Source organism: Acartia tonsa, chromosome 11 (assembly GCF_053477335.1).
Source record: "Acartia tonsa isolate MP-2025a chromosome 11, ASM5347733v1, whole genome shotgun sequence".
In the NCBI taxonomy this organism is placed as follows: Eukaryota; Metazoa; Arthropoda; class Copepoda; order Calanoida; family Acartiidae; genus Acartia; species Acartia tonsa.
Window position 1 is genome coordinate 31,532,012 of NC_137270.1, and position 23,870 is coordinate 31,555,881.

Here is a 23,870-nt window from a genome sequence, read left to right on the forward strand (position 1 = left end):
GTATGTGAGTGTAGAAACTTTAAGTTTCTGTCCTAATTTAATTTGGAAAAGGCTGCGCGCTTGGCATGGCTGTGCAATCAAATATATTTTAGCAATTTTTTTGTAATTTTTTTTTGACATCGCAAATACATTTGTTTCTTTTTTACTTTATTTTGATTTTTTATCTTTAATTCGTTATTTAAAATGATTATATTTATTTTGCAATAATAGGTATACTAGTTTTTAAAAACGAATCTTTTTCTACAATTATGGCCTTACCGTCCGTACGTCTGTACATGAGTAATGGAAAGCTGTCATCTATAATTTAGGCATGTTAGAGTTGTCCTATCACTTGTTACAATAAAGTACTTTGGTCTATTTAAACCATGTTAGTTTTTAGAATGATGATTCCTAGAACAATAAAGTACAATTTTTAAGCTAAGCATCTTTATATTAAGTCAATCTTACACACAAATCTGTTTGGAATTATAAATTTATATTCTTCTTATTAAGTTCTGACACCCTACATGTGTTAAAGTTAATTTGTTTTAGAGGTTTGCTCTTATGGATGTTTTATACTTGTTACAACAAAGATAACGAAATAATAATATCTATTTATCATTTATTTCATAAATCTATTAATAAAGAAAATTAAATAAAAGTAAAACAAAGTTAAAATTTGTTAGGGAAAATAAAAAGTTTGAGCACTTAAGCAGTGGAGTGAGCTCCCAGGGGGTAGGAGACATCAAAGAGAACACCACACTGTCCACAGACATGTTGTTCATCATTGCCAGGACCACCAACACAGGCAGTACCATCCATGGGAGTAGAGTTGGTTCCACACTCAGCAGTGGCCTGTCTCTTCAGACGGATATAACCGTCCTCTCCCCATCTAAAATTTGACATTTTTAGTTACTTTATCAAGACCTATTTTTGGCCAAGGCATTCCCCTACTCTAACTCTTATGCCCCTGACAGCAGCAGTAGGAACTATTTCTAACGTATGACACTGTGTTAAGCCGATATTCGAACCTATGTATCACCTGAGACTTTATCAGATATTCAGTCATAGTATATTTAGTGTACTCTTTTAAGTACTCATTTTATTTCCAGTTTTGAGGACAAAAAAATTAAATCATTGTTCCTTACTTTGTAAAAAAGCTTAACTTAGGTTAATATGCAAATGAAATATTGATGTAGAAGGTGTCTATTTGAAAGCGTTTTATACCTGGTTCCCCAGCTGTTTCTGACAATCCAGTAGTCACCCTCGGCAGGATCGGTACCATAACCAACCATCTGGACGGCGTGGTTCAGACCAATGTTATCAGAGAAGTCGCATCCATCAAAGACACCGCCGGAGTAGAAGCTCCAGTTGGAGGCATCAACAGCAACAGCCAGAGGACCAACGTTGGCAAGATGAGCCATGGTGGCATCCTGTAATGGATTCAAGTAGAGGTTAAAGAACATTCTGTCTTTTGTATGGTTAACAACTCAAAGAAAATTAGTGTGACACAGGGACCTAAATGGATAAGAAAATGACTGATGGATTGATGTACATACCCAATGATTATACACAAAACTATCCCTTCTGTAGATTAAAATTAGTAGTTGAAACGTTTGAACATTCATCCTAATAAACCAAATTTTAGCAATAGCCCCTAAAGCCGACGAATAAGAAAACGTTATCATAAAACTTTGAGGACTAGTGTATTAAACAGCCCATTGTCCTCTCTGAGTGTGACAAACAAATTTAAGAATAAAACTGACCTGATCATTAGACATGGTGTCATAACCAGTGATTCCAACAACAGGGGCAGTATCAGTGACATCATACAGACAGTCTCCGGTCTCGAAGGTGTCTCCAGACTGGTAGGGGTAGCTGTCTTCGGTGGCATGTCCAAAGAGCTAAAAATAAAAAATGATTGCTAAATTTTATTATGTTGCTATGCAATATTTATCCCTGAAATACAGTTTTTTTTGTGTTACGGTTTTGTTTGGTAAGATTGGGTTGATATTTTCAGTTTTATTCTTGACAACCCTTTCTTTGTAGTTCCCCACTCTTGTTCGTTGAAATAGTATTAATTTTTTTTGGGTCCAGGGTTGTCATTGTTATTTTCTAATTTCAAGGATTTTGTTTAGTATTATGTTTTTATTTTGATTATTTTATGTTGTATTTTTATTTTAATAGATATGTTTTGTATTTTAATTTTGTATTCTCGCTTTATATAAATAAATAGACTAACACAGTGCTCCTAAAGGCAAAAGTTTGACTAAACCAACCTGGTATACCAGAAGAACGGGTTATATAGCCATCAAATATACCCAATAATGGCCCAGAAAATATTTACTTAAAATTGCAGCTATTCCTTCTTAGCCAATATGTTAACAAATGACTATGATCATTGTGAAGCCATGATTACCTGGATGTAAGTGTAGCCAAGCTGAGGGATGGATCCCATGCAACCACCGGTACCACCGCAGGCCAGAGGGTTGGGGGTGCAGGAAGTCACCTATAATAATGGAAGATATATTTACACACAAGGATAGAGTTATAGAAATTACCAATTTTATAGTCAGAAGTCCATTTAATCATATTGATCAGTATTTGACTCAATAAGTTTCATCCCAACTATGTGAGGGTACCCATAAAAGCATGAATACATCAATTACCTGTTGGGAAGACAGCTCGACCATGGATCCAGAAGCAATAGCAGCATAGGATTCAATCATCTCGGTGGTGGCAAAGGCCCAGCAAGATCCGCAGGATCCCTGGTTTTTAACATCAGAGACAGCTCCGGAATCTCTCCAGTCAACAGACTCAGGAAGGTCCTAATCAAAACATAAATGTACAACCAAAATTTGGTTCTACTCTTCACGGAATATACTTACTGGTCCTGTGATGGTTTTGAGCTATTTTTAAAAATAAATTACAAACTAACAATTCTGTATAGGAGGCCAACTTAAAAATACCTTTTAGGGCGAAACCGCTAGTAAGCTCATACACGACATTAATGACTATTTGATAAACTAGTGTCTCTTTTAAATGCAATAAACCTTCCATTGGCCTATGAGAAGATACACTGTAAAGAAGAACCACACCAGTTTAATAGTTAGTGAGATCCTTAGACAGATACTTAGACACAGATCCTGTTACTTTTAAATAAGGATAATATGATAGCAAGTCAACTGGCATTACCTGGACATTGACCTTGACAGACTTCTTGGCGGCGCCTTCAGGCTGGGGCAGTCTCTTGTAACCTCCAAGGCTCTGGGTCTTGAATTCCTCCTGGGTCATGTCAGAGAACTGGTTGATTCCTAAATGTATCGATGGTACTTGATAATTTTATTACTTCAAAGACATACCAGTGGCGTGCACAGTATTTTGCAAGGGGGGGGGGGGGGGGCCGGGGGGTGTTGCACAAAATTTGACAAATCCCCCTTAAACCAAAATCGAAGACGAGTTTTATTACAGACAACAAGTGTGTGTATTTTAGGAATAGGGTGGTGTGTACGCTTCACTAGTTGTTCAGCCACTCATAAGTTCAAAAGTGTTTCTGGATTGGTAAATTGACGCGCAAAGTTAACAAAGCGTTTTAAGAAATTGAAAATTTCATAAACAGTATTAGGGGGGTATATCAAGAGTCTAAACCATCAGGGGAGTGTAAATAGGCAATAACCTACCAAGCTTGTAGCTGTGTCCAGCCTTGTTGTGGGCCTCAATCTTCTTCATGTTCTCAGCAAAGATCTGGAAGCGTCTAGTCTCCTCAGACCTAATAATGGATGTAAAATATATGTGGATATTTTGACAGTGGAAGAATTGTCGTCAATTTAGGTTGCTTGGGCATAATATATTGGTCGGTTTATTCACTTAGTAGGAGGGGAGGGAATGGGGTAAAGGGGGTGGATGGGGGGGATCGTTACTTTAGCCAGGTACAAGTTTTAGTTCAATAGAGTACATGATAATCTTTTGTAAGATCCAAGCAATAATAAATCCATTGACCTAATTTAGTAAATTATTGGTTAGTTGATCATTAAATAATAGTTGTTTATTACAATGAATTATAGGCAGCTTTCTGTGGAAAGGAAAAAAAATTTATAAGATTAATTCTAGTTTTGATGGTCCCAAGAGGCCAAAGGACGGAATATGGAGCCAGTTTGACTTTCTAGATCTAGTATATCTATTGTTGCTGAATACTTACTTGGTGTGGTAGATCTTGCCATGGTCAGCCTTGAACTTGGCAAACTGGAGGCTCAGGTATTCCTCCCTGAAAAGTAGAAAATAATTATAAAATTCTTAAATTTAAACAAGAATAATTATGACCACTTTAACTTGTAATGTCTGTTTTATAAGAATCATTATTTTGTATTTCTTTCAAACCCTACTTTTATTTTCTATAAATTTATTCACCTAATAATTTACTTTATACATTACTAGCGGCTTCGCTCCTAAAAAATCGACCAACTCATTTTTTAATTACAAAATTACCCTTTACGCAGATTACAATTAGTGGTTAAAATTTTTGGACAGTGACACTCAACTTAATGAACCAGTTAATCAAAATTCTGTAAAAGTCCCCAAAGTTGTTAAACAAACGAATAAGAAGACGTCATTATTTTAAATAAACAGTCCAATGTGTCCTACCTTCCTGATTCTAATAACATGAAACAAATTAAAAGTATTGCAAATCTTACTTGTAAGCCAAAGTAGTGGCAAGGATAGCTGCGGCAACAATTAAAAACTTCATGTTGTCAATCCTTAGGTCAGGCCAGGATTAAATCAAATTTCCAGGCATCTGGGCCAACAACAAAAAAAACAAGGCCATATCTTTTATCTTCAGTTTGCTTGAGATAAGAACATTTGCTTCGTCAATTTTTATTAAAACAATAATTAGTGTTTTAACTTTTCAGTTGAATTTAAGGATGAAATGCTCGTTTTTCACATATTTATTTTTAAAACTTTTTCAATTTCTGGAAAACATCTCAATTCTTTTTGAAAATTAATGTATTGAAATTAAGCTAGATCAATAATGCCAAACTAATCAACTATACTCTGGGAGGAAGAGATCATTGAGCTGTTTTTCTTACACTTGTAAGCCAGAGTTTTATTACCACTTAGTCTCATTCGTTGGCTAAGAAACTTTTGGTACTTTTGTGGTATCCGCCGAGGATAAATGGCAGACACCGGAGTTCAATTAGATTACGGCAGTGTGAACAGACGTGGACACCTTACTATAGAGAAGCTACGCTTCTCTAGCATTCACTAAATAATAATCAACATCTATTTCAGTTGTCACTTTATTGAAGGTCTAAAGAGTACTAAAGCTATATACAACAAACAATAACTACACAGATAGGAATAAATAATCATAACATAAAAGCATTATAATACATATACAATAGTCAGTTTGGGCAATAATGATCCCCCATCTCTGGAAAGGGTGGGGGAATTAACAATACAGTTTTAACCATAATAAAGCTTGTCAGATTCAATCATTAATTTTAGACATAGGGAGGGGGTCGGCAGACCCCTTCCCCAGGACTCGGGGGAGGGCCGTTGGCCCTTCCCCGAACCCCGGTCAGGGGTGCCATAGGCATGGCTCACGGTTGCCGAATACCACAACTCTCCCCTCGGAAGGCTGGGAGAGGGTTTTCCCTACCAGACTTCCGACAGTGGTTGAGGCCTTCGGTCCGCTCCTTAGGGCTAAGATATATACAAATGATAATGATTCAATGGAATCCTAGTGGTGAGTGTTTCTCAGGGCTGATGGGCTCCCAACGTGGGGTAGAAGGCAGAGGCTGGCTTTGGTTGGACACGTAGTTCAGCGCCGGCAGGTGTCAGGTTGGTGGGTGGCACAGTTGTTGCTGGGACGGTCAGCAGCGGGGCATTCTGGTTGTTGTTGGCAGCGGCTGGGGCACTGGCTGCCAAGTTGACCGTCTGGGCGGCAGCCTGACCTCCCGAGGGGCCGCGGGGTCTTCCAGAGGGCGGTCCTGGCCTGCCTGGGCGGTCATGCCCGCTATCGGCTGATTGCATGGACACCATTTCCTCGGCTGCTTCCCGGCCGATGGGAATGGCATCCCAGTCTACTGAAAAGTCCCGGGACTTGGCATGGGTGAGCCGGGCTCTGGCCAAGGCCTTCCTGTACAAAGTTGGATGGTACAGGAACACTTGTGACATCGCATTCATGGCGGCTCGTACACCTCCTTGTGCTGCTGCCAGGGAAATGATGGTCAGGTCCCCCAGCAGTTTGAGGATTAACAACAGCAAGCACAGTATGGCTGCGCCATCTCCCCACTCGTGAATAGCTTGTCTGAATCCAGCCCAGACATCCAGGGCGGCCTCTCCTTCCTCCGCCAGTCGGTCGATGTTGTAGGACACTATCCCATGGTCCCCTGTGGCCGAACAGCTACCTTGCTGAACGCATGAGCCATAGGACAGGCCGGTCAGCATGGCGCTTTTATACGCTGGGAACGCCAGCAGTTGCTGCCAGTCGTTCAACTCAGCCTGCGAATACAAGCCCCCTGAACTGAAGTCATCCAAGGGTTCTGTCAGCAGCTGCTTGGGCGTATCCAGCGGGGGTGGCCTCTTCTTAGGAGCGGGGGTTAACTCTATCCAGCCTTCCTCCGCGTGCACAGTCAGGGGGTATGTGGAGGAGCAGGGAATCTTGGTGGCGTGGCCGCTATACACTCGTGTCACGGCGTCTACAAATCCTGTGGGCTCCACTGGTACTTTGTCCCAACATTCCTTGTGTTCACGGACAACGGATTTGTTGCGTTGGCAGGTAAGCTGGAGCAGGACATCTCCCCTCAACACCGAGAACGTGCTCCCCTGGACACGCACCGGGTGGGCCGGGTCTAGTTGCTGGAGCTTCCAGCAGTTGGCCGCTACTTCTTCTGCTGCTGTGCTTTTCATGCGTGTCTCCAGAGTAAATCCAATATAACCTGCATGTATCTGGGCCTGCAAGGGGACATCAACATCCCTGGCCGATACTCTGGGCAGCGCTGCCACGGCTGGGTCAGCTGCCACAAACAATGCTGGGTGGTTGGTGGCATGGGCCTCAAAGTCGCAGTTCACTATTGAGGTGGGGTTGGTCATGTTGATGAAAAACTGGGCTTGATGGTCAACCAGGAACGCATCCATCACTAGGCTAGGCTGGAGGCTGCGGATCAGCCTCAAGGGGCAATCTCTCCCCAGGTGGTCCCACACGTAGGTTGCTTCCCCAGTGATGCAAGACAGCTCAGAATGGGGACATTCTAAGGCCAGGTGGTCAGATTGGGACTCCACCCGTCCATCCTCTACTACGTAGGTCTCTTCCTTGACCAGCAGCCGTCGCTCCTGGAGCACTAATTCATTGCGGTACAGCTGGCCCTTGAAGTGGACGTCCTCCCCTTCACAACCCACCCCCTCGGGGCTGTTGACGAGGGCGCCCACCATATCGAGGGTGAAGAACAGGGGATGGTTCAGCTGGAACGTCAGTGGCTGGGTCTTGCCTGGCAGCGTGTAGACTCGGTTCCTGGCCAGGTCTCGGCACGTTTCTGGATCTATCTTGGTTGGCCTCATGAGGGTGGGGACCGAGGTCACCTTGAGGTGACCCCATACCCCACACCTGAATGTCCACTGGGACACAGTGAGCTGGCAACTGTATCCTGTTGTTTCCCTAATCTTGACTTGCTGCAGGACGTGTACTTCATGGCCCAGGGGCACCTCCTGGTGTAGCGGTTCCGTGTTACACATCTTTTCTTTATTGTAGGCTGTGACGTGGGTGGGGTTGGCACAGTCCCACCCCACCAGGACGTAGCTGGTTGTAGGCCACACGGCTGCCAGCAGTAGTCCCCACAGGACCATCCACCAGTGTGAGAAGCTACCAGACAGCCATCTACCTCGCGCACGCGGCTGGGGATCTTCGGCTCGGGTCACGGCTGCTTCTCGGGGCTGGACACGGCTGGGCTGCTCCTGGCTAGATACAAGTTTCCATTGAGCGTTATCTTGGTGTGGCCGGGGCACCCCGATACCCTCCCCAATGACAGACTGGCAGGCGACTGGCGCTTGCCTGGGTGTCGGCTCCCCTAGCCCCAAGGGGTCCCTTCCCTTGTCCATGGCATGCCCAGTGGCATGGGGCTGAAGTGCGTGTGGCACAGGCTCGCCCTGACTCACGTCCCTCCCCTGCCCTAGGAACTCAGGTGCATGTGGCACAGGCAAGTCCTTATATCCCCAAATTTCAATCTCCCCAGCCTCTGGTGCAGGGGGCACAGGCAAGGCTGGGGTTTTACAATGGTTTGGATACAACACATTTGTTAAATTTAACTTATCCTGGCTCGACTGGAAGTGCTGGGCAGCTGGGTTCCTTCGGCTGGCAGGGGGCGCTGGATGGCGTGTAGTTGGGCTCTCCCTGCAGGCTGGTGGCGCTGGCTGGCTGGGGGTGACGGGTGTCACCCCTTCCTCTGGGACTGCTGGCTCGTTCCAGGATCCAGGTCTCTCGGTGGCGGCGACGGTTGTCGCCCCAGGCACCAGGTTGGAGGCTGGCTCGTTCCAGGATCCAGGTATCTCGGTGGCGGCGACGGTTGTCGCCCCAGGCACCAGGTTGGAGGCGCTGGATAGCACCCCCCAGTCATCGCAGGTGGCGGCGCCGGGTGGCGCCCCATACATCGACTCTGATGCGCTGGCTAGCGCCTCCTGCCTCTCTCGTTCAGCGGCCGCCAGGGCCTCCCCGTACACCGCCTCAGTGACGCTGGGTAGCGCCCCTCCACTCTTGCTGGGTAGGCTCGGTCGAGCAGGCTCCATCATGTTGAGGCTAAAAGGCTGGGGCCTCAGAACTTCTGGCTCGGCGATGTTGTTGGGTTGCACAAACTCCGGCCCCAGGTGGTGAGCCCAGGCCAACCCGGTTGGGTTCAGCCGCGCCGCCCAGTACGTTGATCCTAGCTGGAACGGTCCCAAACTGCGGCATCCCGTCGGCTCGGCCCGCTGCGTTGGGGGCGGCTGCTTGCTGCGGTGGTGCTGGGGGCGCGCTCCCTTCCATATGGGCCACTCTGCTGGGCTTTCCTGGGGGAGCACCCTTGTCTGCGGTGCGCCTGCGGCCGGCTACCTGGTCCCAGTCAGCTCTGCACTCGGCCGCCGTGTGGCCGGCATAGTGGCAACGCTCGCACTTGGCAGAACGGTCACGCGTAGGTCAAGGCTTGGCCTGCCTCGCCAAACAGATGAGAAGCCATTTCCGCCGCTTGCCCTACCAGTGACAGTAACAGGGGCGTTGCGGCGGTTGAGGGAGTCATGGGGCGGCACGCGGTAAGCCGCCCATGACATCTCGAGTCTGCGGATGTGGGAACTCCAGGATTGCTTGGGCGGTCCTCTATACTCCGGCAGGTTACTCAGCATCAGCTTGCGGTACTCGGCTGGAGCCGGCTGAGGGTCATCCTGGAGCCATCCTGGGGCTTGGTCGCCTCCTGGCGCTTGCGGCTGTTCCATCGGGTCAACGGTTCAACGGCGGGACACAAGGTTATAAGGCAATATTATAAATGGTTTGTCACTTGAGGCTTTCTAGCCTAACAGCCAACACTGTTTTATCACTAGGTTGGTAGTTTAGTTACAAAGATATAACTTAGCTGTACTTATAACTAGTTGGATTCTGAGGTTGTAGAGTAGGCTGGTAGGGGTAGATAGGTGTTGAGGGTCTGAACTGCTGTCAGGAACTGGTTTGGTTTTCCTTTATCACACTATAGATAGGAGGAAGAAGCTTGTAATTCTTTATTTTCTAAAAATACCTCTGTTAGATGTTATGGAGTAGCTCCGCTCCGGTGTGTGTGTGTGTGCGTGAAATCTCCTGTCCTTGCAACGCGCTTACGCACCGTCAAATCCGCGCACACAGGTAAAACGCGCACTTATCCCTCAACTCGCTCTCTCATTGGTCCGCTTTGTCCGTTGAATTTTATGATATTTCCGCACTCCGTTGCGCGACCCGTAAATGGCACTCTGTGTTCCCGGTCACTAGCTCCACACCGTGGGCGGACTTAGTCGAGTGTGGGTAGGAGGGGGGAAGCGCGTGAGGGGACGGGGTAAATCCGTCCGTTCCCCCTGTGAGGAAGGGGGAGTGCTGTGGGTTTGAGGTAACTGTGTGATGAGGTAATGGTGCCCTTTCTCCTTAATCCTAGGCTTATCTGTTATGTCACCTTGATTGAATTTCCTTCATTGGAGAGTGGGCCCCTCCCTTTCCTCTGGAATAAGGGGTGTATTTTTGTTGTGCTGTAGGCTTGGGGTGGTTAGATTGTTTATCAGGGCATTGTTATATTACATCTAGCTTCTATTTTTGTCCTTATCACAATACATAACAGATTTGTTTACCAAGCCTGTTCTATTTTTAGTTGTTATCACAATACACAACAAATCCAAGCCTGTTCTATTTTTAGTTTTATCACAATACACAACAAATTGTTTGCCAATCTTTGCTCATAAATCTATTGTTTAACCATCACACTAGGGTGGTAATCCCTACAATGTGATATAATATCTGCTTTTCTAGATGGGTGGCTGCGTTGTAGCCTCTCAGGATACTTGGAGTTGACGTAGTTTTCTCTGCTTTGGTGCACTACACTCGTATGTTGGCTCGCAGCTCGCAGCTATGTGGCGTGTTTCAGCCTATCGGCGGCAGGGAATGTCCCGTCCTGCTAGCGCCGCTGATCCAAATCCGGCTGATGGCGGCAGGGAATGTCCCGTCCTGCTAGCGCCGCTGGTTCGGATCCTGCTATCTCTTGCAGTAAGGTTGGCCTATTTTCAGCCGTTTGCACTTATTTGGCTTGTTTCAGCCAGTCCGCAGGCCTGTTTCAGCCCTTTGAGCGCTCAATTCTCCGTTAGATGTCGGCGCTTCTCGCGGTTCTCCGTCAAGTTTCGCTGTTTCACTTCCACAACTGCCGGATGCAGAGTTAGACCTTGCTATCCGGGGTGGGTAATTCAGGTTGCTTGTGTCAGTTTTGCCAGTTTCACTGCTGGGAGTACCTTAGCTTCAGCTGCGCGTCTGCTCTACACTTGTGGTTTGCCGTAATCTCACACAGCTGTCACCAAAAGTTGTGGTATCCGCCGAGGATAAATGGCAGACACCGGAGTTCAATTAGATTACGGCAGTGTGAACAGACGTGGACACCTTACTATAGAGAAGCTACGCTTCTCTAGCATTCACTAAATAATAATCAACATCTATTTCAGTTGTCACTTTATTGAAGGTCTAAAGAGTACTAAAGCTATATACAACAAACAATAACTACACAGATAGGAATAAATAATCATAACATAAAAGCATTATAATACATATACAATAGTCAGTTTGGGCAATAATGATCCCCCATCCCTGGAAAGGGTGGGGGAATTAACAATACAGTTTTAACCATAATAAAGCTTGTCAGATTCAATCATTAATTTTAGACATAGGGAGGGGGTCGGCAGACCCCTTCCCCAGGACTTGGGGGAGGGCCGTTGGCCCTTCCCCGAACCCCGGTCAGGGGTGCCATAGGCATGGCTCACGGTTGCCGAATACCACACTTTTACTTAATTTTAATTAGTTCAAAAATGATAATATACATGTTTAAACCACTAATTTTGATCTACCTATGAGGAATAATCTTGTTTTATCATTGGGGATGTATATCAGTTTATTGACCATTGACTTATCCCTTACGATCCCTGACTATAGTAAATCTTTATTTATGCATAGCCAGACTTTGAGACAATGGTCGTGCAATCAAAGGATTAGATTTTTTAAGGATGTTTGATTCAATTTGTTATAGGTTGATTAGTTTAACTTTGCTATTCATAATATCAACTTTGCTATTCATAATATCAACTTTGCTATTCATAATATCAACTTTGCTATTCATAATATCAACTTTGCTATTCATAATATCAACTTTGCTATTCATAATATCAACTTTGCTAATCATATTATCAACTTTGCTATTCATAATATCAACTTTGCTATTCATAATATGAACTTTGCTATTCATAATATCAACTTTGCTTTTCATAATATTAACTTTGCTATTCATAATATCAACTGTTTTACATGGACACCAATTTTATGTTTTTTCTGTTAAAAAAGAATAACGTCAGATAAATGCTGGGAAATTGTGTAGACGTGGAATTAAAATCATTTCATACTTATTTGTAGTGCAGCTGCTCTATAGCTTGGAAATGTTCAAGTCAATTTTGAATGAATGTAAGATTCAGATTTAAAAAACTCAATAACAAGTTAATTTCTGTTGTTTCTGCACTAAATCTTTTCAAAATTTAATTTTTGCTCTAAACTGCTAAGGAGCATAGAACCACCTCCCTCCCCATACTTTTCAAAAAATTTTAATTTCAGGAAGCCGTGTGAAAGCCCAAACCTAGGAGGGCCTGGGTTCTTATCCTGCTCTGATCTTATCCTCTTATCTTGGCTCTTATCCTGCAACCCAGTAAGTAGTATCTGTCCTAAACTAGGCAATTTGAGGGAGTTTTTATTCTCATAGTCTGCTAACTTGTGAAATTTGTTGAGCTAATCGGGGTGTAGATTTTGTTTTGCTAGTATTTTCATTTATTTTTTCATACTAATGGCTAACATAATGGAAGATTTTTGTCTTTGACAAATTCAAATGTACACTTAGAAATTTTAAGGTCAACCAATAAATTGACTATAAAATGTAAATAATGTTTGACAGACTTAATCGTCAACTGTAAAAAGAGAAGTATATGTACATACTGTTTGACTGTTTATATGTTTGTATTTTAGATTATTATTTGTTGTTGTCATATTATTGATAAGGAAAAAATAAATTTTAAGTGATTCAATTATAACTTTTATAAAACTAGTAAAATTTATTTCACTTCAATACTTTTGAATTTATTCGCTAATTATATAGGTAGAACCACAAAGTCTATTCTTTTATATAGATCTTTAGATCTGCTGCAGTTCACGGTAAAATATTGCTGGTAAGCAATATTTCCAAAAATCTATGAATTTTAAAGGCTGCTAGCTGCCAAACGGCTGAACGTACAGATCATACCCGAACACCATTTTAAATAATCTGTAATAGCCAAGATCCAATTATGCACAGGGAAAGCTTCACTGAAGAAAAAACGCGTAAAGTAGGTCTTTTTTCGCGCATTTCTCTGCACTGCGAGATGATTATACATTATTGATTTATGGCTATTCCAGATTATTTGTAGGCCTTCTTTTGCCGCTTAAAACAGTGTGCGGGCGTAATCTGTGCGTTTAGCCGTTTGGCAGCTAGCAGCCTTTAAAATTTATAGATTTTTGGAAATATTGCTTACCAGCAATATTTTACCGTGAACTGCAGTAGACCCAGATCTTTTAATCTATACTAGCGGCTACGCCACTTGCATGTAGGGCCTCTGCAAAAGAAGGAACAATGAGGCTAGAAAAAAGCTTAAAATTATCTCATAATTTAAATATGAAAATAGAATAGCCTAAAATAATCACAGAACCTATACACAGCTAGCTTAAGCCAGGTACAGGTTTACCTGAGCACGCCAAAGAAACTGACTAGCAGGGGTGTTCTAGGAAGGTATTGTGAGTTCATAACCACTCTTACTTAAATCGTAGCTGTAGCTTCCCTACTATGATTTTTTTCAAAATACATTTTCTTGGCTGCTGGGTTTCAATTTTTCTTTCATGAAATGAATTGTTTGTTTCAGTGAGCTAGTTTACAAAGTTTAAAGAGCAAAGCTATATGTTAACTGGATATTTTAGTCATATAATCCAATTTATCAATGAAAAATAATAAAAAAATTCATATTCTTTTACTAATTATAAATTTTAAAGTAGATACTTTCAAGTTTATATAATCTACATTAAGGCTAATAAACCATCCTTATCTTTAATTTAATTGATGAAAGCAATGATAAAAGCCTGGTGAATCTGTATTGGTTGTCCCAGAATATTTCTGAGACAATTCTGAAACACCTGATATATTTTTAATTTCTCTACTGCAAATTATATCTTTGAAGTCAAAGATAAATAAGATTATTTTAAACTTAATCATCTAAACTATAATATGTCTGAAACAAGTAAACTGAAATAATCATAACACAACAAGAACAAACTTCTTAGTAGAAATTATATTTTGATTTATTCAAGCCTGCAAATTATATCTTCAAAGATAGATGAGATTATTTTAAACTTATCATCTAAACTATAATATGAAACAAGTAAACTGAAAAAATCCTTACACTAACAGGCAAATATGGCATGGTCTGTGTCCATTGTGACAAAAAAAATAATGAGAGTAGGTGATACTGAAATAGTTTACATGGTATGTTTATTTCTCAAAAAACGCGCGGTTAGAGCTATACTACACAACAAGAACAAACTTCTTAGTAGAAATTATATTTTGCTTTATTCAAGCCTTCTCAATTCTAATCATTTGAGAGCTTCTGTATATTTAGTGAATGTGAACTATAACATTAACAACCCTGTGTTTCCAACTGGCAAATGCAGTACTTGTTGAAATATCTTAAGTACTGCCAAAAAATACTGGTAATTTAACTGAATTACTTGCTAGCCTAATAATAAAGATCTTATTCTGCAAAGAAGTACCTGTTCAGATGATAAAACGAAGCAGAAATGCAATTGTAATATTTGTTTGACTGCAAGATTCCAAAGATAGAAAATGCAGGTCTGTATAGATCATCTGAATTAGTTTATCAGATTTTAAAAAAGAAGAGACCTTCTTTAATAATTTGTTAAACCAACAAGAAATTGGTTCTGGTATCAATTATCAATGTAATTTGAGTCAATTATCTGATCTATTGTTAAACATGTACTGATATTACTAGTCAGTAACTCTCATATGATCAAAATTGAGAAGGCTTGAATAAATCAAAATATAATTTCTACTAAGAAGTTTGTTCTTGTTGTGTTATGATTATTTCAGTTTACTTGTTTCAGACATATTATAGTTTAGATGATTAAGTTGAAAATAATCTTATTTATCTGTGACTTCAAAGATATAATTTGCAGTAGAGAAATTAAAAATAGACTTGGTGTCTCCTATTGTTTCAGAAATATTCTGGGACAATCTGATACAGATTCACCAGGCTTTAATCATTGCTTTCATCAATTAAATTAAAGATAAGGATGGTTTATTAGCCTAAATGTAAATTATATAACCTTGAAAGTATCTACTTTAACATTTTATAATTAGTAAAAGAATATGAATTCTTATATCATTTTTCATTGATGGATTGGATTATATGACTGAGATATCCAGTTAACATATAGCTTTGCTCTTTAAACTTTGTAAACTAGCTCACTGAAACAAACAATTCATTTCATGCAAGAAAAATTGAAACCCAGCAGCCAAGAAAATGTATTATGAAAAAAATCATAGTAGGGAAGCTACAGCTACGATTTAAGTAAGAGTGGTTATGAACTCACAATACCTTCCTAGAACACCCCTGCTAGTCAGTTTCTTTGGCGTGCTCAGGTAAACCTGTACCTGGCTTAAGCTAGCTGTGTATATGAAGCTTACTTTAAATCAGGGATGTTTGTGTGTTTGTATGTTTGTACCGAAGGATCTCGATAACCGCAGAACCGATCGGGTTCTCCTAAACAGGGTAGCTTCTCATAGGTCCCGGGAAGGTTTATAACTATTCTTGAGGGGTGGGACACCCCCAACCCCCCAAGAAATAAAAAATCTCCCCCCCCCCCAATTTTTTTATATTTTTTAACTAAATTTTAAATTTCGCCTTCCCCCAAATTTTTTTTTACTTTTTCTTTTAAAATCTAAAATAAGAAATTGAATTATTAAATTCGACTCTCTCCTCCTCAAGTGCCCCTAGAGGCCTCTAGGGGCGTAGCCGCTAGTAGTATATAAAAGTAACAGGATGTCATTAGACAAATTATGTGCACAGCAAATCAGGGAGATGTAAAGGGTGAAAAAACTCATTCCCAATTTTAATTTACAGCCCCCTACCACAAGCCAATTCATTGGACAGCCATTATGCCAATATTATGGCAGCCTTTAAACTTAAGCCACACATTCGACTTATACACTTAAAATTTTATATCATAAGAATTCCATAATTTTCTGCGGAGAAATTTCTAAGCAGCTGCTGCCAAATAAACAAAGTATTTAAGTTGTAAAGTAGATTGCTAAAATAAATATCATTCCAATAAAGTTTTGCTTTTAATGAAATTCTGAATTTTTATTTATGTTATATTATTACATTTTTTAAAATGGGTTATATTTAGGTGTAATAAAGAAAATAAAAATTAATCAACAAAAATTATTGCATATACATTTCTATAAAATATTACATAATTACACATTTTCAATGTTTAAGAAATAAGATGAACCCCCAGAGGGTAGGAAGCATCAAATAGAACTCCGCACTGTCCACAAACAGTTTGTTCATCACTGCCAGGACCTCCAACACAAGCAGTGCCATCAAGTGGTGTAGAGTCAGTACCACATTCCAGATCAGTGGTTCTCTTCAGACGGATGTATCCATCCTCTCCCCATCTAAAATTAAGATATCGATAACAATCTATGGAATATTTTCTGTTTGTATTCTATAACAATTTCTTTTAGGGTATAAACTATATATTTTTTGACCTTCAGAGCAAAAAATACTCAAGTGTTCCTATATTTATTTTTCTTGTTTAGAACTAGTTTCAATATAGGAGTAACCAAATATGGAGCCATATTGAAAAATTTTTACCTGTCACCCCAGCTATTTCTGACAATCCAAAATTTTCCCTCCCATTCACTGTCTCCATATCCCACAAGCTGAACAACGTGATTGAGACCAATGTTATCCTGGAATCTACAGCTGGAGAAGACTCCGCCCCAGTAAGAGTGCCATTCTGATGCATCCACAGATACAGCAAGAGGACCAACATTTGCTAGGTGAGCCATGACAGCATCCTTAACAGTAATTCAGACAGGTTTTTTGTATGTTAACCCATAAACAAATTAAATAAACAGTAAGAATTTTAGTTGAAATGTATCTGAAAACTTATAAAAGTAAAATAAGTGGGAATTTTATATGTAAACTGAAACATGTCATTGACAAGTTGAGGCTCAAGTTAGGACTTTCAGACAAACAAACTTATGGTCATTGGTTTCAAGATACCTTTCCAAGACATAATGTTTAACTTGCATCTGTATATCACCAATATAAATTTGACTGAACCTGATCATTGTAGATGGTGTCATATCCAGTGATTCCAACAACAGGAACTGTATTTGTAACATCATACAAACAATCTCCAGTATCCATAGTATCACCAGACACATAGGGATAACTGTCCTCCATAGAATGACCAAACAACTGAAAATAAGTTAATATATTCAATAAATAATATTTTTTTAAAATTACAGCAAAAACAAGCTAAACAGACTTAAAAAGGGACAGAAATGGACTTTAATTTTAATTTAATTGCTAATATGATATTATTACCTGGATGTAGGAATATGCAAGCTGTGGGATTGATCCCTGGCAACCACCAACTCCACCACAGGCAAGTGTATTGGGAGTACAGGATGTCACCTTTATTAATAATGTATCATTTTCTATAAGAACAGGTTTGTCAAACTAAATATAAAATTGCAATACAGTTTTTTTAAATTTTACCTGTTGAGTTGACAGCACTGTCATATTTCCAGAAGCAATAGCAGCATAGGATTCAATCATCTCGGTAGTGGCAAATGCCCAGCAAGATCCACAAGATCCCTGGTTCTTCACATCAGATATCACTCCAGAATCTCTCCAGTCAACTGACTCAGGAAGGTCCTAAAATTGAAGTGTATCAATGTCAATTCAGGTAAAATATTATTCAAAATAATGTCTGAGAACTTACTTCAATATTTTTTTACATAAAGAATGACAGGAGGCATAAAAAAACTGATACCTCAACATTGACTTTAGCTGTTTTTCTCAAGTGGTTAAGAGGCTGTGGTGTTCTTTTATATCCCCCAAGATATTGTGCTTTGAATTCCTCTTGTGTGAGATCTGTGAACTGATTTACACCTTTAATAAAAAGTACTGAAATTGTGATACAGAATGGTTTTTAAAAACAGTAAAAAGCAATATCCAGTTTGAAATAATAGGATGAGTCTCTGCAAACAATTATTATCGACCAGATTAGGTTTATATTCAACACGACATTAACATAAATTATGCTGTATGATTATGAGATTAAGCTATAGTTAAAATATTACAAAATTTCAAGGCAATTAAATAAAGTTTTTTCTCACTTTAAAAAGAATTGGTAAACTTCTTTAAATAGATTTGCTTGATTATGAATGTTACCTTCCTTGTGGCTGTGATCTTCTTTGTTGTGTTTTGTGATCTTTCTGAGGTTTTCAGCAAATATTTGAAATCTCCTACTCTCTTCTGTCCTAAATTAAAAATTCCTTTTGACAGATATTGTAATTGATAATGAAGTTTAGAAATACTTGTTAAATTCTTAAATGTTGACTTACTTTGTAAGATATTGTTTGCCATGGTCCAGCTTGAACTTGTCAAATTGATTCCTCAGTTCTTCATCACTATAATTTAAAATAATTAATATGGCTTATTTTCATGTTTTAAATAGAATGATATAATAGTTAAAAATTTTAGTTAACTTATAACCTGAAAGCCAATGATGTAGCTAGAAATGTTACCAGTATCAATAACTTCATGTTATCCAATGTCAAGAATTTAGTTTGAATTAGTTATTGTTAGTAAAATTGTTCTCTTTTTTATCTTTTTTTTCTGTATATGCAAGATAAGAAAAAGCTGTGAACAAGCATCTATTATATTTTATTAGAATAGCTTTGATACAAGTCTTTGTGTGAGTATGTCTGTCTTTAAGTTGTTTGTTTATCCTTCCCCTTCTCCAATCCTCTGTTGGTCTTAACATATTCCTTTTCTTGGATTTTTCTATTTAACAAGAAACAATTAAATGTAGAAATTGTTTTCATTTAGTATGTAAAAGAATTTTTCACTTTTAACTTTCATACACAAAATATTCATTTTTTCTTTGCCCATTTCTTTCCTTGTTCCTAAATAATTTATCAATTATATATAAACAGTTGTTTGGTTTACCTGCTTACACCTAAGAACTACTCTATATTTTTATTCTTTAACAAATATGAATTTCACAAACATACACTGTAAATATTATTTGATGTCTGTTTCTTTGGAAATGTCATTTGAATCTATAAAGAGATTTTGTCCAACAGATAATTTAAAATTCTATATGGTCAAAAGACATATTTATGACCCTACAAAGTAATGCTTAAGAATTGGATTAGAACAAGAACACAACAAAAATATCATTTACTAAATAAAATAACATATATTTGTTTGCAAATAGATAAGATAAATAAATAATTGGTTCATAAAATGTTGTACATATTGGTTTAAAACAAGAATATAATGTTAACAATATCTCTTACCCAAAAGAGAAATAAATGTTTGTTAAAAAACCATTTTCACTAGTGGGTAATGATTAATTATTGAAACTAGCTTTGAAGTAATAACTTCACATACATTGTGACAATTTATTTTTACAATTATTTGCAAATCAATTTATAGCATAAGCTCCAAGTGGGTAAGAATTGTCAAAAAGAACACCACATTGTCCACAGACAGTCTGTTCATCATTGCCAGGTCCACCAACACAAGCAGTACCATCCATGGGTGTTGAATCTGTACCACACTGAGCTGTGGACTCTCTCTTTAGACGGATATAGCCCTCCTCTCCCCAGCTAAATTATATTTACATGTAAGAATTAATATCATTCAAATCATACAATTTCAAAACTTTTTGAATTAAAATTTTTTAAGTCGATGAAAATGTTATGGAAAATCAAAATTATATCATGTGAAGTACTTACAAATAACCCCAGCTGTTTCTGACTATCCAGTAGTCACCCTCTGATGGATCAGTACCATAACCAACCATCTGGACAGCATGGTTAAGGCCAATGTTTCCAGAAAAACTGCAACCATCAAAGACTCCACTCCAGTAAAAGGCCCAGTCAGAGGCATCCACAGCTACTGCAAGAGGGCCAACATTGGCTACATGAGCCAAGGTAGCATCCTAAATCATTATTGCTGTAAGTATAGAAGATATGAACAGGATTTACTGTACTTTTAGATAAAAGTAATGAACATAATCAGTTGAAACAGATTGTATCTAGCTTTTTAAATGTTACCTGGTCATTTGAAATGATATTGTAACCAGTGATGCCAACTTCAGGAGCAGTACGAGTTATATCAAATTCACAGTCTTCAGTTACTCCGTATGTTCCAGAGAAGTAGGGGTATTTTGCCTCAGTTGTTTGGCCAAAGAGCTAAAATTGTCGATATTTTAATTATACTAGTTTTCTCTTTAAGATTTCTGAATGAATATTTTCATTTAACTCAAGTTAATCTCAATCTTTGATAAACAATTATACCATTAATGTTATCATTAAAATGATTGTTGTTGTATGTTTATATGTCATACCTGTACATAATTGTACCCAAGTTGTTGAACTGAACCACCACAGCCTCCACTTCCACCACATTGCAGGGGGTTTGGAGAGCAAGCAGTGATCTAAAAAAATAATTTGGCTTTATATTGTTGGAGAGGAATATAACAAACTCCTTCCTAATGAAGGGCTATAAGAAATGTTGAAGGGATTTGAATAGCCATTTGGTTAACAATATAAAATTTTACCAGTTTGTCCAATTTCACTTTGTTAATGCTTTAAAGTGTCCTATACATAACTTACTTTTAAATCTGATTATACAAAGATAAGATAATCTTTTAAGCTCACCCCCTCCCCCTTAAATTGTTTAAAATTGCTTTAAAACTAAATATGGTTCACAAATCATATTAACAGAAATCTACTTAACTAAATAAAGGTATATTATTATTCACCTGTTCTGTAGATAACTCTACCAATGATCCAGTTGCAATAGCGGCAAAAGACTCAATCTATAATCCATTATATATGTAAGTAGATTATAGTTAACTTTTGTACAAGTTGGTATACTATCACACAAAGTACCCTCTTGAGCACTGATACCCCCCCCCCCCCACCTTATTTTAAGATAGATCACGGTGTTGGGTAGTTTTTTATTTGTTGGGTTAGGTTATATTGGGTGCTTGTTAGATTTCAGTGGCAGGATATTACAGGTGTAGAAAGAGTTAGTGCCCCCCCCTAAGGAGTTATTAATAAGGAAAAAACTACCCTCCCTTTCTTATTTTCAATTTATTTTAAAAATTGTGGGGGTATGTATTAGTGCACAAATGGCCAATTGTAGGGAAATATAAATAAGTCTTTATGAAAGTGAAGATTTTAGTCAATAATTTACTTTTTATTCTTTTTTTTCATATAATAGTTTTAATAACTTAATTACTGAATTGAAAATGAAAAAATAAATGATTATTCCTGTTGTGTAGCAGCAAAAGCCCAGCAAGAACCACATGCTCCTTGATCCTTGAGATCTGTAATTACTCCTTTGTCCCTCCAATCAATAGATTCTGGTAAGTCCTGAATTAAAACAATCCTATTGTATAAAGTAATAAGTTTTTTTTTGTCTGTAGCTTAAGATATTGATATCTATGGAACCGATTGAGTTCTCCATTCTAGGGAAGCTTCACATAAGCAGTCAGGTATTTTTATTTTTGGATTTATCTCTTGGAATGGATTTAAGCTATTTTTAGGCTTTCAATACAGAGCCCCTAGATGCTAGGGGCACAGCTGCTAGTAGTTTACTATTTAATAACCTATAGATATTTTACAATCACCTTTTAGTTTTAATCTATCAAAAAGCTACAACTTTAAATATTGTCCCTGATATTGAGTTATTGTTAACTATTTTGTTCACCTTTCTACAATCATATCAAACATCAAATACCTGGATTGTGTTGTTAGTAGCTTTCAGGGATGCTGCTTTGGGTGAAGGTAGTTTCTTATATCCACCAAGATACTGGGATTTAAATTCTTCTGCAGTCAAATCTGCAAACTTGGTAACTCCTAAATATGAAGACTACCTACTTTTTTATCATGTACTATGATTTACCCAATAATATACATATAGTTACTTTTTTATTCCGAGATAATAAATCTTTATGTTCATTATGCATGTAAAATGTATGAAACTGTTCTTAATTGAATAAAATCCCATTATGTAAATACAAAATTTTAAATGCTCATTACAATTTCCAAATATATTTAGAATGACTAAAGGTTTTCAACATTAAACTTAAGCTTCTCTAAATCTCCTAATTTGCTTCTATAACAATTTAAAAGAACTCACCTAGCTTGTAGCTACGGCCTGATTTGTTGTGGGTCTCAATTTTCTTCAAATTCTCAGTAAAAATTTGGAATCTCTTAAATTCCTCAGACCTAAATATATTAAGTATTGGTTAAGCTTTGTTTACATTTAAACATTATTTTTATGTACATATAATCACAAAACAAAGGAGATAAAAGAAACAAATGTATTAAAATGTAACAAAATTGATATTAATAAATTTGGTTAATTTATTTATTTAGACAACAAACAATAAAAAAATGTGCGTGAAAAAAAGTCTTTTCTCTAGTAAAAACCTTCCTACCTAGCAGTTTCAATTTTCTCCTTTCCACTATTTAACAATTAATAACAGCCAACTGACAAAAAAACTTGCAGAGTAGCTTTCCATTTACAAAAAAAACTTGCAGAGTAGCTTTCTATTTATAAAAAAAACTTGCAGAGTAGCTTTCTATTTATAAAAAAAAACTTGCAGAGTAGCTTTCTATTTGTAAAAAAAACTTGCAGAGTAGCTTTCTATTTGTAAAAAAAACTTGCAGAGTAGCTTTCTATTTATAAAAAAAACTTGCAGAGTAGCTTTCTATTTATAAAAAAAACTTGCAGAGTAGCTTTCTATTTATAAAAAAAACTTGCAGAGTAGCTATCTATTTATAAAAAAACTTACTTTGTTTGGTAAGTTTTACCATGATCATTCTTGAATTTCTCGAACTGTTTTTGTATGTCGTCTTCTCTAAAATAAAGATTTATTATGACGAAAGAACTTATTCATTTATGAAAAATAATACAAAAAATTAAAGTAGCTTACTTTCTACTTTATGTTTATTTACATTTTTTTTTTTTGGGGGGGGGGGTAAAAATAGAATAACCAAATTATTACTTATTCCCACAATACCCTTCCCCTTTTTATTAATGTTTGGGGAGTAAAAATTTATAAATATTTAAATACAATGGTGTGCCCAAGGTTTTGTCAGAAGGTTGCAATCCATGAGGGGGTGAAAAGGGTGAATAGATATCAAGATGTATCTTAGCTATATAAAACTAATTACCTAGTTGCTACTGTAGTGGCAATAATTACCACAAAGATCAACAGTAACTTCATGATGGCACCCCTGTTGTTTACTAATAGAATTTTTATTTTTCAATTTGGAAAACAACAAATAAGGCCATATCATAAGATAAGAAAGTCTATAGTCTATCAGGGATATAGGCATGGGCACTAGAATCAATGCAGCTTTTTTTTTAATTTCAAAAACTTTGAAAACTAGCACATAGAAAGTTGCTAAAAAGATATTCTCCTAGTAGACAAAGAATTCTGAATATAATCAACACAAATACTATACTAGCAGATAATGAAGTTCAATAAAAACAAAATTAAAAAACACTTTTTTTTAGAGTATGAATATATTTCTAATTCAAATCAAAATTCTGTGCAAGTACAAAAGTCATACCTTTTAATATCAATTATAGACTCTTAAGAGCATTTTAAGAATGGATAACCTACTGTTTTTCTCTTGATCTTTTCAAATTACAGATTACCCAAATCTAGTCTAGTTTATCTAAATTTTTGTATTTTTTTCATACAAACCTGGTTTTATGGTAAAACTCTAAGTTAATTA

General features: G+C 38.1%; 2 protein-coding genes across 2 annotated transcripts; both read right to left on the reverse strand.

Annotated features, from left to right (window-relative positions):
* Positions 1-584: 584 nt before the first annotated feature.
* On the reverse strand, positions 585-18,686 carry LOC145331241 (uncharacterized). The gene is made up of 18 exons (XM_080175857.1): positions 18,595-18,686; positions 18,444-18,509; positions 18,271-18,359; positions 17,870-17,988; positions 17,593-17,751; positions 17,419-17,508; positions 17,152-17,289; positions 16,678-16,883; positions 16,298-16,478; positions 4,671-4,750; positions 4,178-4,243; positions 3,660-3,748; positions 3,175-3,293; positions 2,649-2,807; positions 2,399-2,488; positions 1,746-1,883; positions 1,207-1,412; positions 585-871 (listed from the first exon to the last, which is right to left on the reverse strand). The coding sequence occupies exons 1-18, from the start codon at positions 18,642-18,644 to the stop codon at positions 688-690; spliced, it is 2,229 nt and encodes a 742-aa protein (XP_080031983.1). The 5' UTR covers positions 18,645-18,686; the 3' UTR covers positions 585-687.
* A 597-nt stretch (positions 18,687-19,283) lies between these two features.
* On the reverse strand, positions 19,284-23,369 carry LOC145332174 (cathepsin L-like proteinase). The gene is made up of 10 exons (XM_080177133.1): positions 23,301-23,369; positions 22,919-22,984; positions 22,261-22,349; positions 21,859-21,977; positions 21,390-21,491; positions 20,876-20,932; positions 20,459-20,548; positions 20,166-20,303; positions 19,845-20,050; positions 19,284-19,715 (listed from the first exon to the last, which is right to left on the reverse strand). Exons 1-10 carry the CDS (start codon positions 23,351-23,353, stop codon positions 19,532-19,534), a joined length of 1,104 nt encoding a protein of 367 aa, XP_080033259.1. The 5' UTR covers positions 23,354-23,369; the 3' UTR covers positions 19,284-19,531.
* Between the last annotated feature and the right edge of the window lie 501 nt (positions 23,370-23,870).